Source organism: Oryx dammah, unplaced genomic scaffold (assembly GCF_014754425.2).
Source record: "Oryx dammah isolate SB20612 unplaced genomic scaffold, SCBI_Odam_1.1 HiC_scaffold_23, whole genome shotgun sequence".
NCBI classification, from domain to species: domain Eukaryota; kingdom Metazoa; phylum Chordata; class Mammalia; order Artiodactyla; family Bovidae; genus Oryx; species Oryx dammah.
In genome coordinates this window covers 16,630,168-16,654,670 of record NW_024070207.1, presented here as the reverse complement: position 1 = coordinate 16,654,670, position 24,503 = coordinate 16,630,168, and the positions used below count along the sequence as shown (strand labels likewise).

At 40.4% G+C, this 24,503-nt stretch overlaps 1 protein-coding gene across 11 annotated transcripts in view; it reads left to right on the top strand.

Annotated features, from left to right (window-relative positions):
• The window catches only part of CHRDL1 (chordin like 1), a 95,725-nt gene that overhangs the window by 41,531 nt on the left and 29,691 nt on the right, over positions 1-24,503 (top strand). For 3 of the 11 annotated variants that reach the window (XM_040265088.1, XM_040265085.1, XM_040265083.1), the window contains exons 3-4: positions 4,234-4,376; positions 5,201-5,294. In XM_040265088.1, coding sequence (XP_040121022.1) covers positions 4,234-4,376; positions 5,201-5,294 — 237 coding nt within the window. Of the gene's footprint in view, positions 1-4,230; positions 4,377-5,197; positions 5,295-24,503 lie in introns of all 11 variants that reach the window. The other 8 variants (XM_040265087.1, XM_040265081.1, XM_040265089.1 and 5 more) reach the window with 3 other exon arrangements.

Sequence of the window (24,503 nt, the reverse complement as noted above, 5' to 3'; positions counted from 1 at the left end):
CTTGCATGCTGTGTTGGCCTTCAGAGATGCCCGGAGAGATTTGAGTTCCATATTCTTAGATAGAAAAGCTGAGGCCCAAAGAGGTAAAGTGACTTGTGCAAGGTTATGGGAAGTGGTGCCCAAGATTGGATTATGACTCAATGATCCTGCCACCCTCTAGATTTTGAAAAATTCCTTTAGTAAAAATCAAATGTATCTTAAGGTTACAGCATGCTGATCTGATAGACATGTTGAAATGGTTACCACAGTTAAGCTAATGAACATCATCTCATTTATTTTTTGATGAGAGCATCTGAAATCTTAGCAAATTTTCAGTATACAATACAGTATTATTAATTATAGCCAACATGCTGTACTTTAGATGTCTGGACTTACTCATCCTACATACCTGCAATTTTTGCACCCTGTGACCAGTATCTCCCCATTTCTCACACCTCCCTGCCCCTGGTAACCACATTCTAATCTCTGCTTCTATTTATTTCTAAGACTTCACATATAAGTGAGATTATGTCATTTTTTTCTTTCTGTAACTGGCTTACTTAGTAGGATGTCCTCCAGGTTAAACCATGTTGTTGCAAATGGCAGGATCTCCTTTTTAAGGCTGAATAATATTCCGTTGTGTGTGTATGTATATCTATATCTATATCCATGAATAGGAAATGTGTGTTCATACATATATATAGGAAATATATATATATATAAGAAATATATATATGCATGTATATATACAGGATATATATATTATAGGAAATAAATATATGTATATAGGAAATGGCAACACATTCCAGTATTCTTGCCTGGAGAATCCCATGGACAGAAGAGCCTGGCAGACTACAGTCTATGGGGTTGCAAAGAGTTGGATATGACTGAGTGACTTGCACACAGACACATATATATGCACTACAATTTCTTTATCCGTTCATCCAAGGATATGGGGTATGGGATGGACACCCTTAGGCTGTCTCCCTATCTTGGCTATTATGAATAATGCTGCAATAAACCTGAAAGTGCAGATATCTCTTCCAGGGACTGATTTCGTTTCCTTTCTGCTCCTCACTTTTAACACACATGGTGTGAAAAGAGTACAAATTCAAGGCACGAAAACTGTATTTCCTTGTTGACTCTTCTATTAATAGCAGTGTGGCATGGACCGAATCTTTTGAGGTATCAGTAGCCTCATTCTCATAATTCTCACTCCCCCATTCTGTTAGGGATATTAGAAGAATGAAATCATAAAAAATGAGAAGTTGTTAAGATAAATTTATTGTGTAAAACTAGCATTAAGCATCACCACAGTTGGTTTCTTTTTCTTTGATTCTATTTTGTCTTCCTCGTTTTTGCTTTCTCCCCATCTCCTGTTGAGTAGATTAATAGACTCCATGCGGGATTTCTCTGAAGACTGTTACAAGGAAGACTCTCAAGGTCAAGGCTCGCTGGAAAACCTCACCCTACACAGTTGCCTCCTCATTGATTCCTCGGTGGAAGACACAGTTCAGAACTCAGCCCACATTCTTTTGAGGCAAAAAAAAAAAAAAAATCCCAAACTTTTTTATTTCTTTCAGTATTCCAAATACTCACCAGCTTCTGTAAGTCATGGTGAATATTATTTTATAGGTCACCCTAGTTTTCCTTCACCACAAAATACAGAGACTTGGTATTAGGGCCCAGGGGGCAAATGGCCTGCTCCTGTACTCTCTCCATTGGGTTTCACTCATGTATGCCAGCTGCAGCTGTCTGGTTATGTGTGTACTTTGGGCAGGAATAGGGAGTCAGCCCAGGCCAAAAGGTATGAGTTAGACTCTCGCTCAAATTTAAAAGTTTTTCTTTTAAAACAAAATGAAGGAACTTTCTTTGCATCCTGTAAGGGGTCTTCAATAAGTACTTAACAACAAAGGAGAGATTTACTCAGAAAAGTTGAAGTTAGATCAACTTATATAGCAAAGTATAGAATTGAGTTAGTTACTCTAATCACTGAAGCCAAAGAAAGTGTGATGTTTTCTGGGTATTTGAGGCCATACATTCTACAGGGACAACACAGCTTTCATGTTCTGTGGTTTGAGTTTTAAATTAAATGGTCCTTTCGTTGTGACATGTTTGAAGTGAATGGCACCCTAGGAGGTAAGATTCTTGAATCAGTCAGGTCCTGGTGCTACCATTAACAAGTTGTATGACCTTGGGAGTCAATTCATTTCTTAAGCCTTAGTTTCCTCATAAGCAAAATGGGCATACTTTAATATCTACATCAAAATGTTCTTGTTAATAACCAATGATGTAAAGCCTCACATATTATTTGGGGCTCGATAAATGTTAACTCTTATTTTATGATGATGATGGATATTATTATTAGTCCTTGTAATTTTTAACTACATTCTGAGAACAATTTTATTTATTTTTAAGTTATATTGAGGTATCATTTACCACCTCCCCCCCGATAAAATGGACTCATTTTCATTATAGTTTTGAGTCATGGGAAAGAAAGGGTGGTCTCTTAAAAAAACATTTTTATTGAATTATAATTTATCGTATTGTGTTTTCTCCAGGTATATAGAAAATTGATTCAGTTATACATATATTTTTCAGGCTATTTTCCCCTATAGGTTAATATAAGACATTGAACACAGTTCCTTGTATTATATAGTAAATCCTTGTTGCTTATTTACTTTATGTATATTAGTTGGTATCTATTAATCCCATACTCCTAATTTATCCCTTTCTGCCTCTCCCTTTTCTCTTTTGTAACTGTAAGTTCATTTTCTATGTCTGTGAGTCTGTTTCTGTTTTGTATATAAATTCATTTATATTATTTTTTTAGATTTCACATATAAGTGATAGCATACAGTATTTGCTTTTCTCTTCCTGACTTACTTCACTTAGTATAATCTCTAGGCCCACCCATGTTGCTGCAAATGGCAATATTTCATTCTTTTATTATGGATTAGTAGTATTCCATTGCATATTGTGTTGGCCAAAACGTTCTTTAGGTTAGTGAATACTTTGTTCAATGAAGTTCTTAGTAAAAATGAAAAATGTGTCTTTTATTTTTACTTTAACCCAAATGAACTTTTTGGCTTACTCAGTACCACATCTTATTTATCTTATTTATGTTGATGGACATTTATGTTACCTGCGTGTCTTGGCTATTGTAAATAGTGCTGCTATGAATATTGGAGTACAATGTTCTTTTTGAATTATAGTTTTCTCTGGATATATGCCCAGGAATGGGATTGCTGGATCATATGACAACTCTATTTTTAGTTTTTAAGGAACCTCCATACTGTTTTCCAATTTACCTCCAACAGTGTAGGAGGGTCCCAGGATGGTCTAACTCTCTAAGCTTCCCTGTCAGGAAACACACAACTCTCCTTATTTCTCTTCCCCCACTATCCCACAGCAAGTACTTTTCAAGCTCTGCTTGTATCTATTGTTAATCTGTACACTGATGATTAGTTTAATCTGGGCACTTGTTCAAGAAAAGGGAACTTTTGCTGGTCCTTCAAAATCAGACAGGACTTCAGTAGATGGAAAAGAGGAGGAGGAAGGGGGCCATCTTGGTGGAGGGATTGAAAACAAGCAGACTCCAGAGGCTGGAACAAGCACATGCCAAGTGTAATAAAACATGGGAGACGGTAAAGTTACCAGGGTAGTTATAATAGGTGGTTCCTCATCTGAAAAGACTCCCTCCCTCAAGACAAGTTAATACCTTCTTTGTCTAAGACTGGCAGCTCCATCATGGCAGGAGCCTTGTCTTTCTTCGCTAATCTCTGCCTAATCCTATCACAGTGTCTAGTACATAGTGAAGTTGCTTAGTCATGTCCAACTCTTTCCAACCCCATGGACTGTAGCCTACCAGGCTTCTCCATCCATGGGATTCTCCAGGCAAGAACACTAGAGTGGGTTACCATTTCCTTCTCCAAGGGATCTTCCTGACACAGGGATTGAACCCGGGTCTCCCACATCAGAGGCAGACGCTTTAACCTCTGAGCCACCAGGGAAGCCCACATAGTAGGTGCTCAATAAATGCCCAACAAGTGAAGGGTTGGATGGTTGGTCATGTTAGTTGTTATTCCTGTCTGGCTGCTTTAATATTATTGAAGTCATCATCCCCTGAATCAGGGACTATTTTTAACTCCCTCTGTGTGGTACAGGCCCACCTGCTATTTGTTTGGGGATTTGTGAAATTCTTTGCAATGATGCCAATACTTGGTGTGGTTTATTTCCACCCTGTCCCAGAAGACTCCTTACCCCCAGCAAACAATAAAATGACCAGCAAGTCGTGTGAATACAACGGGACTACTTACCAACACGGTGAGCTGTTCATGGCTGAAGGGCTCTTTCAGAACCGGCAACCCAACCAGTGCACCCAGTGCAGCTGCTCGGTAAGACCCTGTATTTCAATGTCCTCTACCCACATAAGAACTTTTCGATACACATACCTTTAGTTTGAGCCTACACTGTAGGGTACTTGATTGAAAGAGGATGAAGCGCATCTAAATCGTAAGTCTTCCTTATTTTCATCAACCCTGATAATCTCTGTTGAAAAGGTTGGACCCAGCCATATCCTTGTCTTAAAATTTTAGGACAAAGATGAGCTGATGATCTTGATCTGTACTTCTGTTCACAATCATTATACCACCAGAGCCTTCATCTGAAGAACCCAGTTATTTGATGCCTTGGAAGTGCTATGGGTGGAAAAGCCACTGGCACCATCTAGCAGTATCAGTTCAACTCACAAGAAAATGTGGTGTTTCTTGGTTCCCATCTCTGAAATATTCTGTTAACGAGATGGTTCTTTGCCCTGCAAAGAAAAATATATCGAAAAATGCTTGGTCATAATGATTCCTGTGAAATTACTTGTCAAAAGAATTGTATACTTCATGAATAAGGTATACTGATTACATCACCATCTAATTGTGCAGCCCAGAGAATGTAATAGATAGAACCTGATACTTTGTTCTGTCTTAGACCTGGGTGCCTGATGAGGATCACCATCTCTTCTGTGACGTAGTCTCTGGCATGGAGAAATAATAAATGGAAAAAAAATAAACGTGTCATAAAATTTAAGAAGTGCCTAGGACTGACTGCGGAAGAGCAGGGGGAAAGGATATATTATGTTTGAATCCCTACTCATCCCAGGTACTGAGCTAAAGCCTTTACATGTACTTCAGCTCCTTCTGACCTTAATTCTGTTTCTCCCCAGCAGGAGGGCAATGTGTACTGTGGTCTCAAGACTTGCCCCAAGTTAACCTGTGCTTTCCCAGTCTCTGTTCCAGATTCCTGCTGCCAGGTGTGCAGAGGTAGGTATCCTGTATTCCAAAACCCCAGGTACTATCATCCTGAGTAGCAGGACTTAGAAGAGGGAAATACCTATCCAGTGTTCTAGCAAAAGGGAATTTTCTATGCTAGCCTTAAATTTTAAGAGTGCTTTCAATCACAAAAGGAAAAAAAATAAAAGCATTGCTTTTAAGGGTAACTGCCCGAAAGAAACTGCACTGCGGCACACAGGGGGAGAGGGGTGAGATTCATCTCGCTTGGCCCCTCCATTATTGTAAAACGTAGGGCTTTTCCATACACAGCCTTAACAGGAAGACTTGGCCTCCCAAAGCATTGATGTGACCATTTTGAAGATTATGCTGGGCAAAGGTAGGGGTATTTTTAAAATCCCACAGTAAAATGCTGACAAACTCAATAACAGCAAAATGGAAGGCATCATCTTCTCAAATTATATTCAAACTGGAATTGTCATCTTCTCAAAGCCAGTTGTTTCTTCTTTGAGTTTCATTTCTTTGATGACAGTACTCTTTTTATTCTTTAGGGTTCCAAGATCAAACAGCATTACCTTTAATTTCTCCTTTATTACCTCTTCTCAGATTACCAAGTCTATCAGCAGTCCTTTATATCCCCCCCTTTTCCCACTTTCCCTCCTGATTTTGTCTTCTTCCCTTCCATCTAGTTAACATGCTCATTGAACATCTACTATATGCTCAGCACTGTGCTAGAAGCTGGATACATAATGGTAAACATAGCAGTCATACAGGGCGCTGCTAGACTGTATGGCATCTTCATGTGAATTACAGAAAGGATCACCTTACTTAAGATACTTGACTTGCCATTTGCCAGAAAATCCTTGTGAATATACCTCCTTAGCTGAGGCACCCTTATTCAGGACACAACCTATATAACCATATGTGGCATACATAGTAGCCAGGGTATGTTCTTTGCCCTTGTGGAACCCACATTTTACCAGAGAAGACAATAAACAAACAAGCAAACAAATATCTAAATATAAACAATGCATATACTGTAAAGTAAATAAACAAGGGATTGAGATAGAAAATAAGAGGTGAAGGCATTTAGTTGAGTTGTTGGAAAGGCTTCTCTGAGATGACATTTAAGCTCAGACTTGAAAGATGAAAAGGAGTCATCCATGCAAAGGTCCTGGGGGAAGAGTATACCAAGCAGAAAGAAAAGAAAGTTCAAAGGACCAGGCAAGGAAGAGCTTAGAGCATTCAAGGAGCTTGGGACCAGTGTGGCAGGAATATAGTGATTGTGGTCATAACTGACATTTGGTGAGACCGGAGAGGTGAACAGGAGTCAGATGATGCAGGACCTTCAAGGCCATGGTAACAAGTTTGGATTTCCATTTTGAAGTGCATTGGAAAGCCACTAGAAGGTTGTGCAGGAGACGTGATGTGATCCAGTTGATGTCTTACAAGATCTCACTGGTTATTGTATCCAGACTAGATGGAGGGAGGAAAGAAGACAAGTAGAGAGACCAAGAGGATGGATGTAGCAGTCTCTCTGGTATGAGAGGCCAAGATTCAGGGTGGGGGACACAGCATAGAGTAGTGGTTCAGACTGGGGTCTTCTGGAGCCAGGCTGCCTTGATTCTAATCCCAGTCCTGCTACTTTCAAGCTGGGTGATCATGAGCCATGTATGTACTCACCTTTCTAGCAGTCTTTACATTGAGGATTATGTTAGCACCAACCTCCAAACTGTTGTTAAGTTTAAATGAGATAATGCAGGAAAAGGACCTAGGACACTGTCTTCCATAAACTGAGGACTCAATAATGAATAATGGACAAATTTGAAATACAGCAAGTGCTGAGTCCTCAGATTTAACTAACCATGGTCTGAACATATTGGAGAAAAAATAAATCCAGAAAGTTCCAAAAAGCAAAACTTGAATTTGCTGTGGGCTACCAACCATTTACACTGTATTCCCGACTTCTAATACTTAGGTATTATAAGTAATCTAGAGATGATTTAAAGTGTATGGGAGTGTGTATATAGGCTATATGCAAATACAGTTCCACTTGATATAAGGGACTTGAGCGTCCTTGCATTTTGGTATCTGCAAGGGTCCTTTGGAACCAATGTCCTGAGGATACCAAAGGATGACTGTATATTTAGAACACTGGTTCTTGGCTGTGGGTACAATATTTAGAACACTGGTTCTTGGCTGTGGGTACATATTGGAATTACCTTGGTAAGGGGAAAGTGGGGTGAAGGAGGTGATTCCAATGTGCAGCCAAGGTTGAGAGCCACTGAAATAGAGGGAAAATATGATAGGATTTGCTAGTAGCAAATGGGTGGTTGACTCCCATACGTTGAAAGTGAAAAGTCACTCAGTCATGTCTGACTCTTTGCAACCCCATGAACTATACAGTCCATGGAATTCTCCAGCTCAGAATCCTGGAGTGGGTAACCTTTCCCTTCTCCATGGGATCTGTCCAAACCAGGGATCGAACCCAGGTCTCCCGCATTGCAGGTGGATTCTTTACCAGCTGAGCCACCAGGATAGCCCAAGAATACTGGAGTGGGTAGCCTATCCCTTCTCCAGTGTATCTTCCCAACCCAGGAATTGAACCGGGGTCTCCTGCATTGCAGGAAGATTCTTTACCAGCTGAGCTATCAGTAAGCCTTCCCATACATTACTGCCAGCTTAATCTTCCAAAGAGAGAGCCTTAACTATGTTACACCCCTACTCAGAAGTCTTTATGCTGACACACATTGTACTTACTCAATGCCAGTCACAGTTCTATGCATTTTACAGATATGAACTCATTTAATCTCATGACAACCCCGGGTGGAGGGAGGTTGTGATTATTAACCTCAATTTATAGATGATGAAACTGAGGCAGAAAGAGGTTAAGATCCTTGTTCAAGGTTGTGTAGCTAGTGAGTCAAAGAGCTAAGATCTGAACCGTGGAAGTCTGGCTCTGGACTCTAGGCTCCTAACCACTCCACTCTGCCACTGAAAGGAATGGCTCCCTGGTGCCTGCAGAATGTGTCCACCCCTGACTCTGACAGTGAAGGTCTTCTGAATTACCTTTATAGGTCCACATGCTTGCATTCTTGCACCTCAGGTTCTTCCCACATTGTTCTCGTGTTCTCTCACGTTTGTGCCTTTGCTCTCTCCTCAGCCCCTCAATATCTTTTGAACTTCAGTGTGCTTAGAATTACTGGAGAAATTGTTGAATTTCACCTCCCTGGACCACAACCACAGAGATTCTCTTTTGGTGGCCTTGGGGAGGGGCCCTGGGATATGCTTTTAAACTGGCCTCATCATCCATTCTGATGCAGGTGGTCCATAGACTTTCGCTTTGAGGAACCATCCCTACAACAATGTAGATGACTGAGGGTGGCCTGAAATGGTGGTTTTACATCTGAATTTGGTGCACTTAAATTGAACATCTTAAAAGTTTGAAACCTTAGTAAAACCAATAAAAGAGTAACCAATGTCAGTCTCTGATTGGTCAGAGCATCTAATCCCAGCCATATGGTAAGCCAGTTTAGGGTGAATGAGCAAGCAGCCATTTCACGATAAGGCTGGGAAGAAAAGGTGACAAAATGGCTTCCTTAGTTGTATCTATACAACATGCACAGTAAGACTTGAAAGGAGAGAATATTACCTGTCTCTAGAAAATCCTTTCCCTCGGATTTCGCCTGTAAAAATCCTGCCTACTCCTAAAGCCCTAGCTCAAATGCAGCCTCCTCAGATGCTAACATAGGTAGTCCTCAGGTCACATTTGTCTTTTTTGTTTATTTTGTTTTGTTTAATTTTTTATTTTATATTGGGGTAGAGTTGATTAACAGTGTTGTGTTAGTTTCAGGTATACAGCAAAGATCTTAACCTCTTTCTGCTTCAGTTTCATCATCTATAAATTGAGGTTAATAATCACAACCTCCCTCCACCCGGGGTTGTCATGAGATTAAATGAGTTCATATCTGTAAAATGCATAGAACTGTGACTGGCATTGAGTAAGTACAATGTGTGTCAGCATAAAGACTTCTGAGTAGGGGTGTAACATAGTTAAGGCTCTCTCTTTGGAAGATTAAGCTGGCAGTAATGTATGGGAAGGCTTACTGATAGCTCAGCTGGTAAAGAATCTTCCTGCAATGCAGGAGACCCCGGTTCAATTCCTGGGTTGGGAAGATACACTGGAGAAGGGATAGGCTACCCACTCCAGTATTCTTGGGCTATCCTGGTGGCTCAGCTGGTAAAGAAGTTATACGTGTATCTATTCTTTTTCAAATTCTTTTCCCATTTAGGTCATTATGGAATGTTAAGCAGAGTTCCCTGTGCTATGCAGTAGTCCTTTCGGTTATCCATTTTAAATATAGCGGTGTGTACATGTCAGTCGAAAACTTCTAATCTATTCATTCCCCCATCCTCCCCCCACCACCCCGGTAACCAAAAGTTTGTTCTCTGAGTTTCTTTCTGTTTTGTAAATAGTTCATTTGTATCATTTTTTTAGATTATGCATATAAGTGATATCATATTTGTCTTTCTCTGACTTACTTCACTCATAGATGATAATCTCTAGGTCCATCCATGTTGCTGGCAACGGCATGATTTCATTCTTTTTTTTTTGACTAATATTCCATTGTATATATGTCCCACATCTTCTTTATCCATTCCTCGATTGATGGATATTTGGATTGCTTCCATGTCTTGGCTCTTATAAACAGTACTGCTATGAACATTGGGGTGCATATATCTTTTGCAAATAGAATTTTTCTCTTTTCTGGATATATGCCCAGGAGTGGGATTGCTAGATCATATAACTCTTATTTCTGGTTTTTTAAGGAACCTTCATACTGTTCTCTCCAGTGGCTGTACCAATTTACGTTCCCACCAATAGTGTAGGGGCATTCTCTTTTCTTGGCATGCTCTCCAACATTTATTAGACCTTTTTGATGATGGCCATTTTGACACATGTGAGGTGATACTTCACTGTGGTTTTGATTTGGATAAATACTAGTGGGAGCGTCTTTCTCTCTTCTTTGCCTTCCCACCTTCATTCCAGTTTCTCTACCCCTAAATCCTGCTTCTCCTTCAGAGGCTGGCTCAAACACTACCTCGTCCATGATTTTTTTTTTTTTAATCCTATAAATTAGGACTAAACTCCCTCCTCTCTAGGACTTTTCAGGACCTCACCTGTGCTTCTCCAGTGGCATTTATAACCAAAGAGTTGACTCATTGGAAAAGATTCTGATGCTGGGAGGGACTGGGGGCAGGATGAGAAGGGGACAACCGAGGATGAGATGGCTGGATGGCATCACGGACTCGATGGATGTGAGTCTGAGTGAACTCCGGGAGGTGGTGATGGACAGGGAGGCCTGGCGTGCTGCGATTCATGGGGTCGCAAAGAGTCGGACACGACTGAGCGACTGAACTGAACTGAACCTTTTGTCTTTTATTATATGTGCCCATGTCTTATCATTCCTACCAATATATGTTCTTCAAGGCAGTAACTATTTTGGGCTCATCTTTTTTATCCCACTGTGCTAAGCACAGAGTAGGTGTTGAATGAACACACACTAGCTTGGAAATATTGCTAGAAAGTTAATCATGGTTGGAATTAGATGCTACTAAAATAAGATGTTGGTCTTCCCTGGTGACTCAGTGATAAAGAATCTTGTCTGTTGATGAAGGAGATGCAGGTTCGATCCCTGGGTTGGGAAGATTCCCTGGAAAAGGAAATGGCAACCCACTCCACTATTCTTCCCTGGGAAATCCCCTAGACAGAGGAGCCTGGTGGGCTACAGTCCATGGGGTCGCAGAGTCAGACATGACTTAGCAACTAAACAACAACAACAAAAATAAGATATTGCTTTTGTTTTTTCTTCCTCTAAATTACTGACTGACTGTGGTGATGGTACTGGCTTTACATTCATTCATGGTCAATAGGAAATTAGCTGATCCCTCATATTGTTTTTTATTCCCTACCTTACTTTAGCACACTATAACTAATATTTCTTTTAGAAAGAAATGACCTTATTCTTAGTATGCATACAGGCTCATCTTTTTTTACTATGCTCTTTGCACCAGCCTTTACAGGTCAGCATGAATTTAGTTGCAGCCTAATTTAATGCATGCTTCAATAAGGTGCTGGATCTTTCCATACCTGTTTCTCACAGTGTGTGTACTGTCCCTCAGTACAGCTATGAACTTTCAGCCAGGAAAGACTCTTGTTCCTTACCTCCTTTCCCATCCAGCTTGAGTCCACTCCAAAGAGAAGAGAGCCCATTTTTTAAAATTGAAGTATAGTTTATTTACAGTATTGTGTTAGTTTCAGATGTGCAATAAAATGATCCAGTTAATTATATATATGTGTGTGTGTAATTTTCAGATTATTTTCCATCATAGGTTGTTATTAAAGATGCTGAATATAGTTTCCTATGCTATGTAGTAAACTCTTGTTTCTTATCTACTCTATGTATACTACTTTGTATCTGTTAATCCCATAGTCTTAATTTATCCCTTCCCTACCCTTTTCCCCTTTGGTAACTATAAGTTTGTTTTCTGTTTTTGTGTCTGTTTCTGTTTTGTATATAGATTCATTTGTATTTTTAGGTTCCATGTATAAGTAATACCACATAATATTTGTTTTTGTTGGACTTACTTCACTTAGTACGATCTCTAGGTCAATCCACATTGCTGCAAATGGCAATATTTTATTCTTTCTTATGGCTGAGTAATATTCTATTATATATGTATGTATATATATCTGTATACATATATATATATATATATCTCACATATTCTTAAACCAATCATCTGTCAATGGGGACTTGGGTTGCTTCCATGTATTGGCTATTATAAATAGTGCTGCTATGTACATTGGGGTGTATGCATCTTTTCCAATTAGAGTTTTTCTCTTTTCTGGATATATGCCTGGGAATGGAATTTCTGGCTCATATGGCAGCTCTACTTTTAGATTTTTTAAGGAACCTCCCTACTATTTTCCATGTTGGCTGTACAATTTGCATTTCCATCCATAGTATACAAGGGTTCCCTTTTCTGCACACCCAAGAGAATCCATTTTTAGCAGAGGCATACACGTGGTTACTAATATAACCAGCTAATTGCTATAATCCAGTTGTTAGGTTAAGGTGATTTTGTTTGGGGAAACCAATGTGAAATCTAAACTGAAGAACAATTGATAAAGGAAAGTGCAAAAAGATGTAGTATTGCATCCAAAAGGCAATAGAGTGCAATACAGATAGGCTCTGAAGCCAGAGGACATAGTTTTGACCTGGCAGAGCTACAGTCAACTAGTAATTTTATCTTGGGCAAGACACAACCATTCAGGACCTCGAATCTCTCAGCTGTGTCAATGTTATTATAATATCTACAACCAACAGAGAGGTTGTAAAAATTAACTGAGATGACAGAAGGCTAAGAGAAAGTCCAGCAAAGAGTTACTGCTTAATAAGTGAAGTGTGAGTGCATTATGACTATATTTATTACCCTGGGATTAAGTAGAATTGCACCTTAGCTATCTCCAATAGTCTTGCCTTTTATTTTCTTAATTTACATATACAGAAGTTTATTTCTAGTCCTTCTCATGGCAACAGATCCTGGGATTAACTATCTTCTCAATGGTTTTCTTGTCATGATTTAAATTTCTTTTCTTTTTGTTATGTCCTCAGAAGCAACAGATAAAAGCTAGTTGTTACTGATCGTGTCCTGCCCCTTCACACACTTAACAATTCATGAAGTTCTCTCTTTGCCATCTCTTCTCCAGCCTAAATAAACCATTCTCTTTCATCTTCCCCTCTCAAGACTAAATCTTACACTTTCATAAAATTGATGCTTTTTTCTCTGTCTTTAATGTCTTTACATCTTTCAGTTGTATATAATGTAATTGAATCTCCTTTGAAGTTCTAATTTTCGAAGCACCTAGTTATTTTTTTTTTCTGTTGAAATGATGTTTTTACAAAGGTATACCTTGTGTAAGCATATTACTCATTCAGCAGGGAACCCAGACACATTTCTCTTCTATGCTGGCTGCCCTAATTGCAGGCAAAATACTGCAGAGGAAATAACCTTTTGAGCGCTGAACTTACAAACCTTATTATAAAAGACCCCATTGAAATAGTCTCTGCACTGTCACCAAACACTAATGTGTGCCTTTCTTCCTGGGTCAGACAGCAATCTTAGCCATGAATTGAATCTCAACCCCAGTCTCAGTTGTTTAGACTTGTCTTTGAGGCTAGGACAGTCAGGAGAGTGTTGGCAGGGTGTGTCATTGCTGGCACTTCAGCAAACCTCATCTAGACTGGAAGCATAGTGCACACAGCCACTGGAACCATAAGGAAAACTTTATCAGCAGGAAAAAAAAAACTCTTCAGAGGTTGTACTATGGTCACATTCTGGGCAGGCAGGCCTTAAACCCAAACCCAGTCCCAGCTTCTTTCCACCATTTATCATTTCTGCTTCCTGTCTTCTGCCTATCTTGCCAAAGCAAAGGGGAAGGCTATGTTCTTGGATGTTAAGCAAGGGAGACATATTTGGGGTAAGCTATCACATTTTGACAGCCAAGCCTGCATTTGGTAGATGGTGTACATACATAGCACTTGTATGCATGCATGCTAAGTTGCTTCAGTCATGTCTGACTCTGTGTGACCCTATGGATTGTAGCCCACCAGGCTTCTCTGTCCATGGGATTCTCTAGGCAAGAATACCGGAGTGGATTGCTGTGCCCTTCTCCAAGGGGATCTTCCAGACCCAGGGATCAAACCCAGGTCTCATGTCTCCTGCACTGGCAAGCAGGCTCTTTACCACTAGGCTTAGAGTAGCCCAAGTATAAATATCTACCTTTTTTCATTCAACAAACATTTGTTTTGCAACCACTAAGTACCTGGCACTGTGTGGGTACTGGAGATACCATGGTAAACAAAGCAGGCATGGAACCAGCCCTCATAGAATTTAATGAGGAAGATAGACATATATCAGATATTGAGACAAGTGAATATGAAATCATAATCATGCCACATGCTATGAAGGAAAGGTGTTATAAAAGCCAATAATTGACAGAGGCTGATCTATTCAGGGAGGTGAAGGAAGACTCAAGACCATCTCTCTGGCCTCAACTCACACCATATTCCTCTTCACTCTCTGTACCCCCAGGGTTTGGGAGAACTGACCCAAAAGTTCTGGGTATAACTGGTGGCAGTCCTGTCCTCCTAGAATCCGTGACTTCTGATCCCACCATGAAACCAGCCACCCTATTTACCCTATTTTATAGAAGTATCTATACTATCCTTCTTGCATTGTACCTGCTGCAAATACTCAAGTTCAGGCTTCACTTCTTAAGGAACTACTTGATCATGTTGTTCCATGTTTACCATTTCTTACCATATTATCTAATCTGAGTTCTGCAGCTTATCTTTAACGGTCCTCTGTCAAACAGTCGGACTCTTCCTTAACTCACTGCTGCTGCTACTGCTGCTAAGTCGCTTCAGTCGTGTCCGACTCTGTGCGACCCCATAGACGGCAGCCACCAGGCTCCCCCATCCCTGAGATTCTCCAGGCAAGAACACTGGAGTGGGTTGCTATTTCCTTCTCCAATGCATGAAAGTGAAAAGTGAAAGTGAAGTCGCTCAGTAGTGTTTGACTCTTAGCGACCTCATGGACTGCAGCCCACCAGGCTCCTCTGTCCATGAGATTTTCCAGGCAAGAGTACTGGAGTGGGTCACCAGTGCCTTCTCCTACCCATCCTTATTTCTCCAACACCAACACACACACTTTCTTCTCTAGACTGGCACTTCTCTTTTTATAATATGCCATGTCCTCCCCACCTTCAGCCCTGTTATATGCCTCTCTTTTCTATATGCAATATTATATTTGTTTCTAAGTGTTCAACATTCATATACATTATGCATTGATCACCAAAACAGTAACCATCTATCACCATGCAAAGTTATTACAATATTATTGACTATATTCCCTATGTGGTACATTATATCTCTGTGACTTATTCTGTAACTGAAAGCTTGTACCCCTTCATTCCCTTTGCCTATTTCACTCATACCCCACCAGGAAGCCCCTTGCCTAATGAGATTGATCCAAAAAATATTGCTAAGACTAATGTCAAACAGCATGCTGCCTGTGTTTTCTTCTGCAAGTTTTATGGTATCAGGTCTTATATTTAAGTATTTAACACATTTTGAGTTTAATGCTGTGGGTACACTGGTGGGTAGGGCAGGCCCCAGGCATGGCTGGTTGTGGGACCTGGTGGCTTACGACTGCTATGGGTACACTGGTAGATTGGGCAGTCCCCAGTGGTAATAGGCTAGAGGGAGGATTCCAGAATGGTGCCTACCAGTGCCAGTGTCAGCACAGTAGAGTGAGTTTACAGAAATGGCTGCCACCAGCATCTGTGTTCCCAGTGGAGTCCCAGTTGCCTCCTGCCTCTCTGCTACTCTCAGAGTGGGTGAGTTTTTGAACACACCTTCAGCCCTCCAGCTCTCCTGAATGTAAACCCCACTGGTTTTCAAAACCAGCTGTTTTGCTCTTCTTCCTGGTGCACAACTCCTGGGCTGAGGGGTCCAATGTGGAGCTTGGACCCCTCGCTCCTCAGGGAGGACATTCATGTTTATATCCCTCTCACCTTGCCAGGAGTGTGGGTCCTGACTAGATGGCAGTCTCCACCCCCTTACCTGTCTCATCGTGGTTCCTTGTATATCTTCAGTTGTGGAAAATATCTTCTGGTAGTCTTCAGGTCACTCTCAGAGGTGGTTGCTCTGTAAGTAGTTGAAGTTTTGGTATGCCCATGGGAGGTGAGTTCAGAATCTTCCTCTGCTGCTGTCTTGACCCTACCTCCTGTTATGTGCCTCTCTTAACTCTTACTCCCCACAAGCTTGGAAGAATTTCCTACCCCTCTTTTATCAATTAAGATCCTGCCCATCTTTCAAGACTCTAGCTAAAGTTGCGGCTCTTTTATTATTATTATTATTTTAATTTTTACAATGTTGTTAGTTTCTGCCATACAACAATGTGAATGGGCCATAATTATACATATGTCCCTTCTCTCTTGAGCTTCCCTCCCCTCCTCCCACACCCCTCTAGGTCATCACAGAGCACCAGGATGGGCTCCCTGTGTTATACAGCAACTTCTCACCAGCTATGCATTTTACACATGATATGATAGTGTATATATGTTGATTCTACTTTATCCATTCGTCCCACTCTTTCCCTCCCCCTCTTGTGTGGGGGACTTGTGTCCACAAGTCTGTTCTGTACATCTGTGTCTCCATTCCTTCCCTGCATCAATACTATTTTTCTAGATTCTGTATATATGCATTAATATATGATATTTATTTTTCTCTTTCTAACTTATTTCAGTCTGTATAACAGGGTCTAGGTTCATCCATCTCACTAGAACTGACTGAAATTCATTTCTTTTTATGGCTGAGTAATATTCCATTGTATGTCTGTACCACATCTTCTTTACTCATTCGTCTATTGATAGACATCTAGGTTTCTTCTGTGTTCTGGCTATAGTAAATAGTGCTGCATGCATCTCATTTAAATAGCCTTACCTGATCATTCTAGTCCTCATTGGTCTCCTTCTTTGACCACTTCCAGGGCTTGGTCAGGTTGTAGGAGCAGCAGCAGGAGACCCAGGTTTGATCCCTGGGTCAGGAAGATCCCCTGGAGAAGGAAATGGAAACCCACTCCAGTATTCGTGCCTGGAGAATTCCGTGGACAGAGGAGCCTGGTGGGCTGTAGTCTGTGGTGTCACAAAAAGTTGGACACGACTGAGTGACTGACACTTTGACATTTTCACATTATTATATTCACTGTTTTATGAGTCTTGGCTCCTCAACTGGGAAGTTCTATGAGGAAAGGACCATCTTCTTCCTCTTTTGCCCTTAGCATAATACTAAGCATATAACTTATGATGGATTTGCTAAGAGGAAAGAGAGCCACAGTTATGTAAAGCTTTTTGGAAAGCACTCAAAAATGTAGTCCTGCCTAGGGAGGCCGGAGAAATGACTGACCTTACAACTTACTCAACCCAAGCTCATTTATCCAACATATCTCCAGTTAGCCCAGGTGAAAATTGAATCTCTTTTTGTGAAATTGAGATATTTTTGCTAACTCCTTCATGGTAACTGAAACTGGAACCAATTGTTTAAAAGCAGTTTGTCAGTGTTCAAGACATCTGCCATTTTACCTAAGACTCTTGATTTCCATTTCCAAAAAAGCAGCAAAATTACACCTCAGATGCCATCTTTGCTGAACCCAGAGATCTTGAGGGAAGTGGTATGTGAGCTATTTCATTTTTTTAACATCATAAGAATCTACCAAAATTTTCAAAGTTTTCAAAATCAAGGGAAACAAGAGAAAATAACAACTTTAAATATAGATCCTTACATATCAGTCAGGATCTCATTTTCTTTTTGCCCACATTTTCTGCAGAAACACTCCCATCTCCTGGTCATAATGGTAGGAAGGAAACATTGCTAATGCAAAAAACTCCTTTAAAAAAAATAAAAATAACTCAATAATTTTTGAGATTGTATGTTCTTGCCTAAACTTCAAAATGTATTGAAACACTCAATCTTTTCATAGCTGTAGAAGAGTTTGACCACCACTAGCAATTCCTTTTCAAAAGTGAATCATTCGTGTTCATGAACATGGGACTATCTTAGAGATTTTCTATCCTTGTCTACGGCTCCTCTTCTAAACACCAACTGGAAGCTCTCTTCTTCCATGGAAACTTTCAGGTGGTTTTTGTTCTCTTTCCATCCCCTGTGGTCAGAATTCATCTTCACATCCTTGCTGACAATCCCAGGGCTCCCAGTCCTCTAAAATCGTCATGTTCCTTCTTGGCATGTCTTTTATGTCTAGAACGTTTCCTTTAGACAGAAAGCCCTCAGACAGCGGATGGGACAGCACTGACGTTCATACTGAGTTTAACAAATTAATAGTGATGATTCCTAATTGGCCATCTGGGGTATCCTGTCAAGGTCAATAATGCCCCATCCCGTTGCTGGGCTGGAGGGTTTTTCATGTGTATTATGAGTCTGGTTCTACAATAAAAATAAGAAATTCCCAGTGAAGCATTTCAGAGCAATTATTTCTTCATGGGTGGTTAAAGCCACTCTTCTTTCAGCCTTGTCCTTCTGACTACTTCAAGGGATATACCATGACTGCTCAGAAACACATTACTGGGTATGCCCATTACTCTCATTAGAATAGACTTCATGAACACTTAGACTTCAACGTTTGTGGAAGTTAATCTGATTTGTTAACTGACACTATAAACAGAGGAAAAAGAAACATCAGAAAGAAGAGTGATGTTAGGCAGAGGAATCATATTCGAACACTACCTACACTGTAACTGTAAGAATTTCTAAAGTCCAGGTCTCCATGGCCCAGGCAAAGTGAACATTTGATATAATTATCCAGTTGGTTTAAGCTAATTGTTGGAATGACTCCATCCACTTTTTCCTTGTTTTTGGCTATTAAAATCAGACCCACGTCTTCTGCTCCCACCAGTTAGTCCAGTCCTCTTTGGATGGGGCCAGGAAGCCAAAGTGGTATTCATGGAAAGAAGAAGGACCCTAAACTGATTGCTTTTCATTTCCACGTTGACCAGGCAGTAAACAATGGTAGATCACTAAGTTTCCTTCTTCCATCCTGCTTGTTATTTTCCATTTTTGAAGGTGGTAGCACAGGACTCTATTTGGGTACTCAAATTTTTAACACTCAACTTTATGGCTATGTAATTTGCACTGCCTCCCATAGGAGCAGTTATCTGTCCTCTCATGCATTACTTTAAGCAAAGAGAGAAAAAGAGGTTTAATTAAAATGCAGACTCCTTTTCTAAATAAAAATGAAAAGGGAGAAGGTACTAGCATAATGATGAGAGAATCTAATCATTAGTTTAGAAGGAATGAGCTGAAGGAATCTGTCTGCAGCCATTTTTATTTCTTGGTGTCTCCAGGACCCTGGCTTTAGAAATTAAATTATTCCCTTTCTATGTGTAGACATAAATTTTCTCTGTTAGGCTTCATTTTTAAAAAAATACAGGTGCTTTCTTTTGTTAAATGTATTGCACACTTGTGCGTGTGTGCTTAGTCACTCAGTCGTGTCTGACTCTTTGCAACCCCATAGACTGTAGCCTACCAGGCTCCTCTGTCCATGGGATTCTCCAGGCAATAATACTAGAGTGGGTAGCCATGCTTTCCTCCAGGGAATCTTCCTGACCCAAGGATCAAACCCACATTTCCTGTGTCTCCTGCATCGCAGCTGAATTCTTTACCCTCTGAGCCATTGGGAAGCACACTTGTGAAGGTTCCTTAAGTTGGATTTTCCCCACATGTGGGCTACTCTTGAGAAGAAGAAAGAAGAAATGGAGGAAAAGGATAGGAAGAAGAGGGAGGGTGGATAATAGCTAACACATATAACACAGTGTGCTAGGCACTGTCCTAAGCTCTTTGCATATACTAATTCATTTCATCCTCACAACCATATGGGTAGGTATTATTGTCTCAATTTTATAAAGAAGGAAACTGAAGCACAGATGGGTTCATTCATGTGCTCAAAGTCACACAGGTGAGAAGGGGCAGAATCAGGATTTGGACCAAGCGGTCTGACTCCAGCTCTTTTCTTTGCCATTATTACTATGCTGCCTCTCAGGTTGAGGGTGTGAAGCAACTTCAGGGACTGTTAAGTCTGAGGCTACTGGGAGGAGCAGACTTCGTGATTTCTCTGCTCCCAAGGGCCAGATATACTAACACTTCCAGAAGAGTCATTGGGACTACCCTGGGATGTAAAGACCCCATTTCTAACCATAAACGTTGATCTGTTTAATCACATCTCCATTGAAAGAGCAGAATGTGGGTCATGGGCCATGTCTAACTAAGTTTCATTACTCCCTCTTTTATGATGCCTTCCTGCAAACACATGCACATTCTCACAGTACATTAAAAAAAAAACAGACATTTCTGATTTTTCTGGATAATACTTTTGTACTCCCCTTCTGATTTGGCTTGCCACTGGTGGCAGGAGTTCCCTCCTTGTCTGTGTCTTAGTATTTCTCGAGCAGGTATTTTGTTTAAAGCGCTAAGAGCTTAAAATTGACAGCTCAAACAATTAAGTGCTTTATTTGACAGCAAGGTATTTTCTTTAAAAAAAAAAAAAAAAGGACTGTCCAGGAGTAATGGATAAAGAAGATGTGGTACATATACAGTGGAATATTACTCAGCCATTACAAAGAATGAAATAATGCCATTTGATGCAACATCAATGGACTTAGAGATTGTCATACTGAGTGAAGTAAGTCAAAGAAAGATATATGACATCCCTCATATGTGGAATCTAAAAAGAAATGATACAAATGAACTCATTTACAAAACAGAAACAGACTCACAGACGTAGAGAATGAGCTTATGCTTCCCAGCGGGGAAGGGTAGAGGGAAGGGATGGTTAGGGAGTTTAGGACCTACTGTATAGTACAGGGAACTCTGCTCAATGTTATGTCTCAGCCTGGATGGGAGTGAGGTTTGGGGCAGAATGGATATATGTATATGTATGGCTGAGTCCCTTCACTGTTCATCTGAAACTGTCACACCATTGTTTGTTAATGGGCTATACCCCAATACAAAATAAGTTTTTAAAAAACGACTGTCCACCTTATGAGATACTAGAGCACACTTGCTCCCTCACCAACAAATTTATAGAATTAGATATTTGGCAGTAGCTCCCCACCCCGCTCCCCAACCAAGTCTTCTGCTTCCATTCTCTTTTTCATCTCCAGCTTGGGTGTTGAGCACTGGTTATAAAGTGGCCCACCAAGGAACCTGGTACATAGTTACCTTGAGATTTCACGATCAGTTTTTTCCCTCTACTTACTCCCACTTTTCCTCAAACACCCTTAGTTATTGCCTTGATTCTGCTGATTTCAACGTGTTCCTCAGAAAATACAGAGATCAGTTTTCCTTGTCAAGGAGATCATTTCCCCTTGTCTTGGAAATTCATTTACAATTTCTATTTGCCTTATGATTAGAGTAACCATGGAATTTATCATCCCAACCAAGACACTTTTGAAAGTGAAAGAAGCAATCTTAACAATTATGCCTGCCAGCAAAACAGACATAAAACTGAGCTGTCCCAGATAAATGAGAATCTATGGGCAGCCTATTTGTGATGAGTGTGGTTCAGAAGTGGCCACATGCTGGCGTAGTTTTGCTGTCTGAGGTTTATCTTCATGGGTATCTCATAATCTCATTGTACACTTAGTCCTTTTGAGAATACAAGGTTTACTTCTGTGACCTGCTCTGACCAATCAGAGATTAATAGGAGCAATGGGAGTTATAAACAGTCTGAATTTTAGCCTAGCTCTTGACCACTTTTCAAATGCTTGTTCTCCATTTCTCTCATTACCAGAAAGCCAAGCCATTCCATCTCCATAGGGTACCACTCAGAGTATAATTGAGGTTTGAATAAACAACACATGTGGCTTTTAAGGTTAAATGAATATTGTTTGACATACAGTACACTAGAGTTGTTTTTCATTTTGGTTTTAAAAATTGGTTAAAATTACATCTTGGTGCTTCTCGGAATTAACTAGGATCCATCTGTCTCCATTAGAATCACTGTTTTTTGGTTGTTTGTTTTTTTTTTTTTAAGCCTTGGCTGAAAAAAGAAGCTTCCTCTTACTCAAGATAATTTGTCCAGTGAATTAAGGAAAAAGGCAAAGGAATAGGTTTTGGGGGGCTTTGGTGCCTACTTTTTTCTTTTATGTCCTTGTCTCTTAGATACATCTGAGGTGAAATATTTAAGATTGTAAACCAACAAACCTATTTTCAGTTCTCTAGATAGACCCCACCCCAGTCTAAAACACTGCTGATGTGAACATCTAAGAAGATAATTCAAATTTAACTATTTAGCTTTGTTTTATATATAGAATAATTAAAATGTTGAAATCTTTAGGGGCTACTTATAGAACATTCTGGGCTTCCCAAGTAGCTCAGTGATAAAGAATCTGCCTGCCAAGTAGGAGATGAGGGTTGATTCCTGGGTTAGGAAGATCACTTGGAGAAAGGAATGGCAACCCACTCCAGTGTTCTTGACCTGGAGAATCCCATGGATAGAGTAGCCTGGTGGGCTTCAGTCCATGGGGTTGCAAAAGAGTCGGACATGACTGAGCAACTAAACAGCAGCAACAGTAGAGCATTCTAGCATAGAGAATGCCATTTTGAAGATTTTGAAAGCCCAAAGGCAACAAAAATACCAGTAGTTTGTAGTTCCTAGTTGAGAATACAGACATGAACACACACACACACGTACACAAGTAATGGCTCCAGTAGTTTTAAATGAAGAGAAATCATTCAAATTTAGGTGCATAAAACTGTCTGCAAATGCTTAGGTGGTTATGCCACATTCATCTGAACTTGTATTACAGCATATTTAATAGTCTGCATGATAATTGACTTGTCTCATTGCTTTGCCATCTTGCCTCTCTGCTTATTTAACAGGGACTGTATGCTTCTATATTGCTTTAAGATTCTGTCTGGACTATTAAGTGTTTAAAGACACTCTTTAAAAGCCTTTTTAAGACTCTAGGGTCTAAGTGTAATAACTTGAACTTCTTAGAAGGTCATACTGAATAAACATTTCATGTCAATACCAATCATTAAATCTACATTTAAAAAGGGCATATGATGAGGAGAGCTACTCTCTCATTTTTCTTTTGTAATTTGTTCTCTTTTGGCTGCTTCAATTCGGCTTGAAACCACCTACTATAGCATTTACATTTTGTTTTGCCATTTTGCTGGCAAATCTTTCCTGGTTTCAAATCTTCTCTCTGGTCCCATATTTTCATTTGGCTCAGGACATGACTTTGACCCAGCACTGCCAGCCAAAATGTAACAAGGAAATCCAAGTGCATCCCCACTCAGTCACTGTCAAGAGCAGTGTCATACGCCAGCTCTCCTGACTTGCAACCCAAGAGTCATTTTATACTTTCTCCTTTGCCTTCCTCTTCCATTATCAAATCTTCCCTCAGGGTCTTATCATTTACATGTTATCTGCAGTATTATGATTCACCCCTTCTTTGCTGTTTTCTCAATTCTCATGGCCTATTACATATTACTACAACAGCCTCCTGGTTGGCCTCCCAGATTCTACTTGCTCCCCAACTGGTCAACACCCCCTTGCCAGGATAAGCTTCCACAAATATTACTTTTACCATAGGCACCTCTACATAAAAATTGGTAACACGATCAAATGTGAATGCTTTAGTCTCTTTTTGAAGTGTCACGAGAATTATTTACAACCCTGTTATCTCAACAACCCATCCCCCTCTCTCCCTCCTTTTTTCTCTCTCCACCAGCCCCATTTCTCTTGTTTCACTTCTGAAGCTTCCACTCAAGCCAAACCTTGCTTGCCGTGTCCACTATGTGACTTTCTATTTCCAAAACTCCAATCCTTTGCAAATGCCATTTCCTCCAGTTGGCGATCCCTTCTGCCCATGTGACTGTCTGTTTATAACCTGCAGTTGTTGTGTTTAGTTGCTCAGTCATGTCTGACTCTTTTGTGACCCCATGGACTGTAGCCTGCCAGGCACCCCTGTCCATGGGATTCCCAGCTAAGAATACTGGAGTGGGTTGCCCTTTCCTTCTCCAGGGGATCTTTCTGACCCAGGGGTTGAACCCTGCATTGCAGGAGGATTCTTCACTTCTAAGCCACCAGGGAAGCCCTTATACCCTGCAATATCAACTTCTAAAAACATGACGTAACAATTCTTTGGAGATGGTTTCCATGATTACATCTGACTGTCCACTCCACACAGTTGAACAGAAAGTGAAGAGGAACTAAAAAGCCTCTTGATGAAAGTGAAAGTGGAGAGTGAAAAAGTAGGCTTAAAGCTCAACATTCAGAAAACAAAGATCATGGCATCCGGTCCCATCACTTCATGGGAAATAGATGGGGAAACAGTGGAAACAGTGTCAGACTTTATTTTGGGGGGGCTCCAAAACCACTGCAGATGGTGACTGCAGCTATGAAATTAAAAGACACTCCTTGGAAGAAAAGTTATGACCAACCTAGATAGCATATTCAAAAGCAGAGACATTACTTTGCCAACTAAGGTCCGTCTAGTCAAGGCTGTGGTTTTTCCTGTGGTCATGTATGGATGTGAGAGTTGGACTGTGAAGAAGGCTGAGCGCCGAAGAATTGATGCTTTTGAACTGTGGT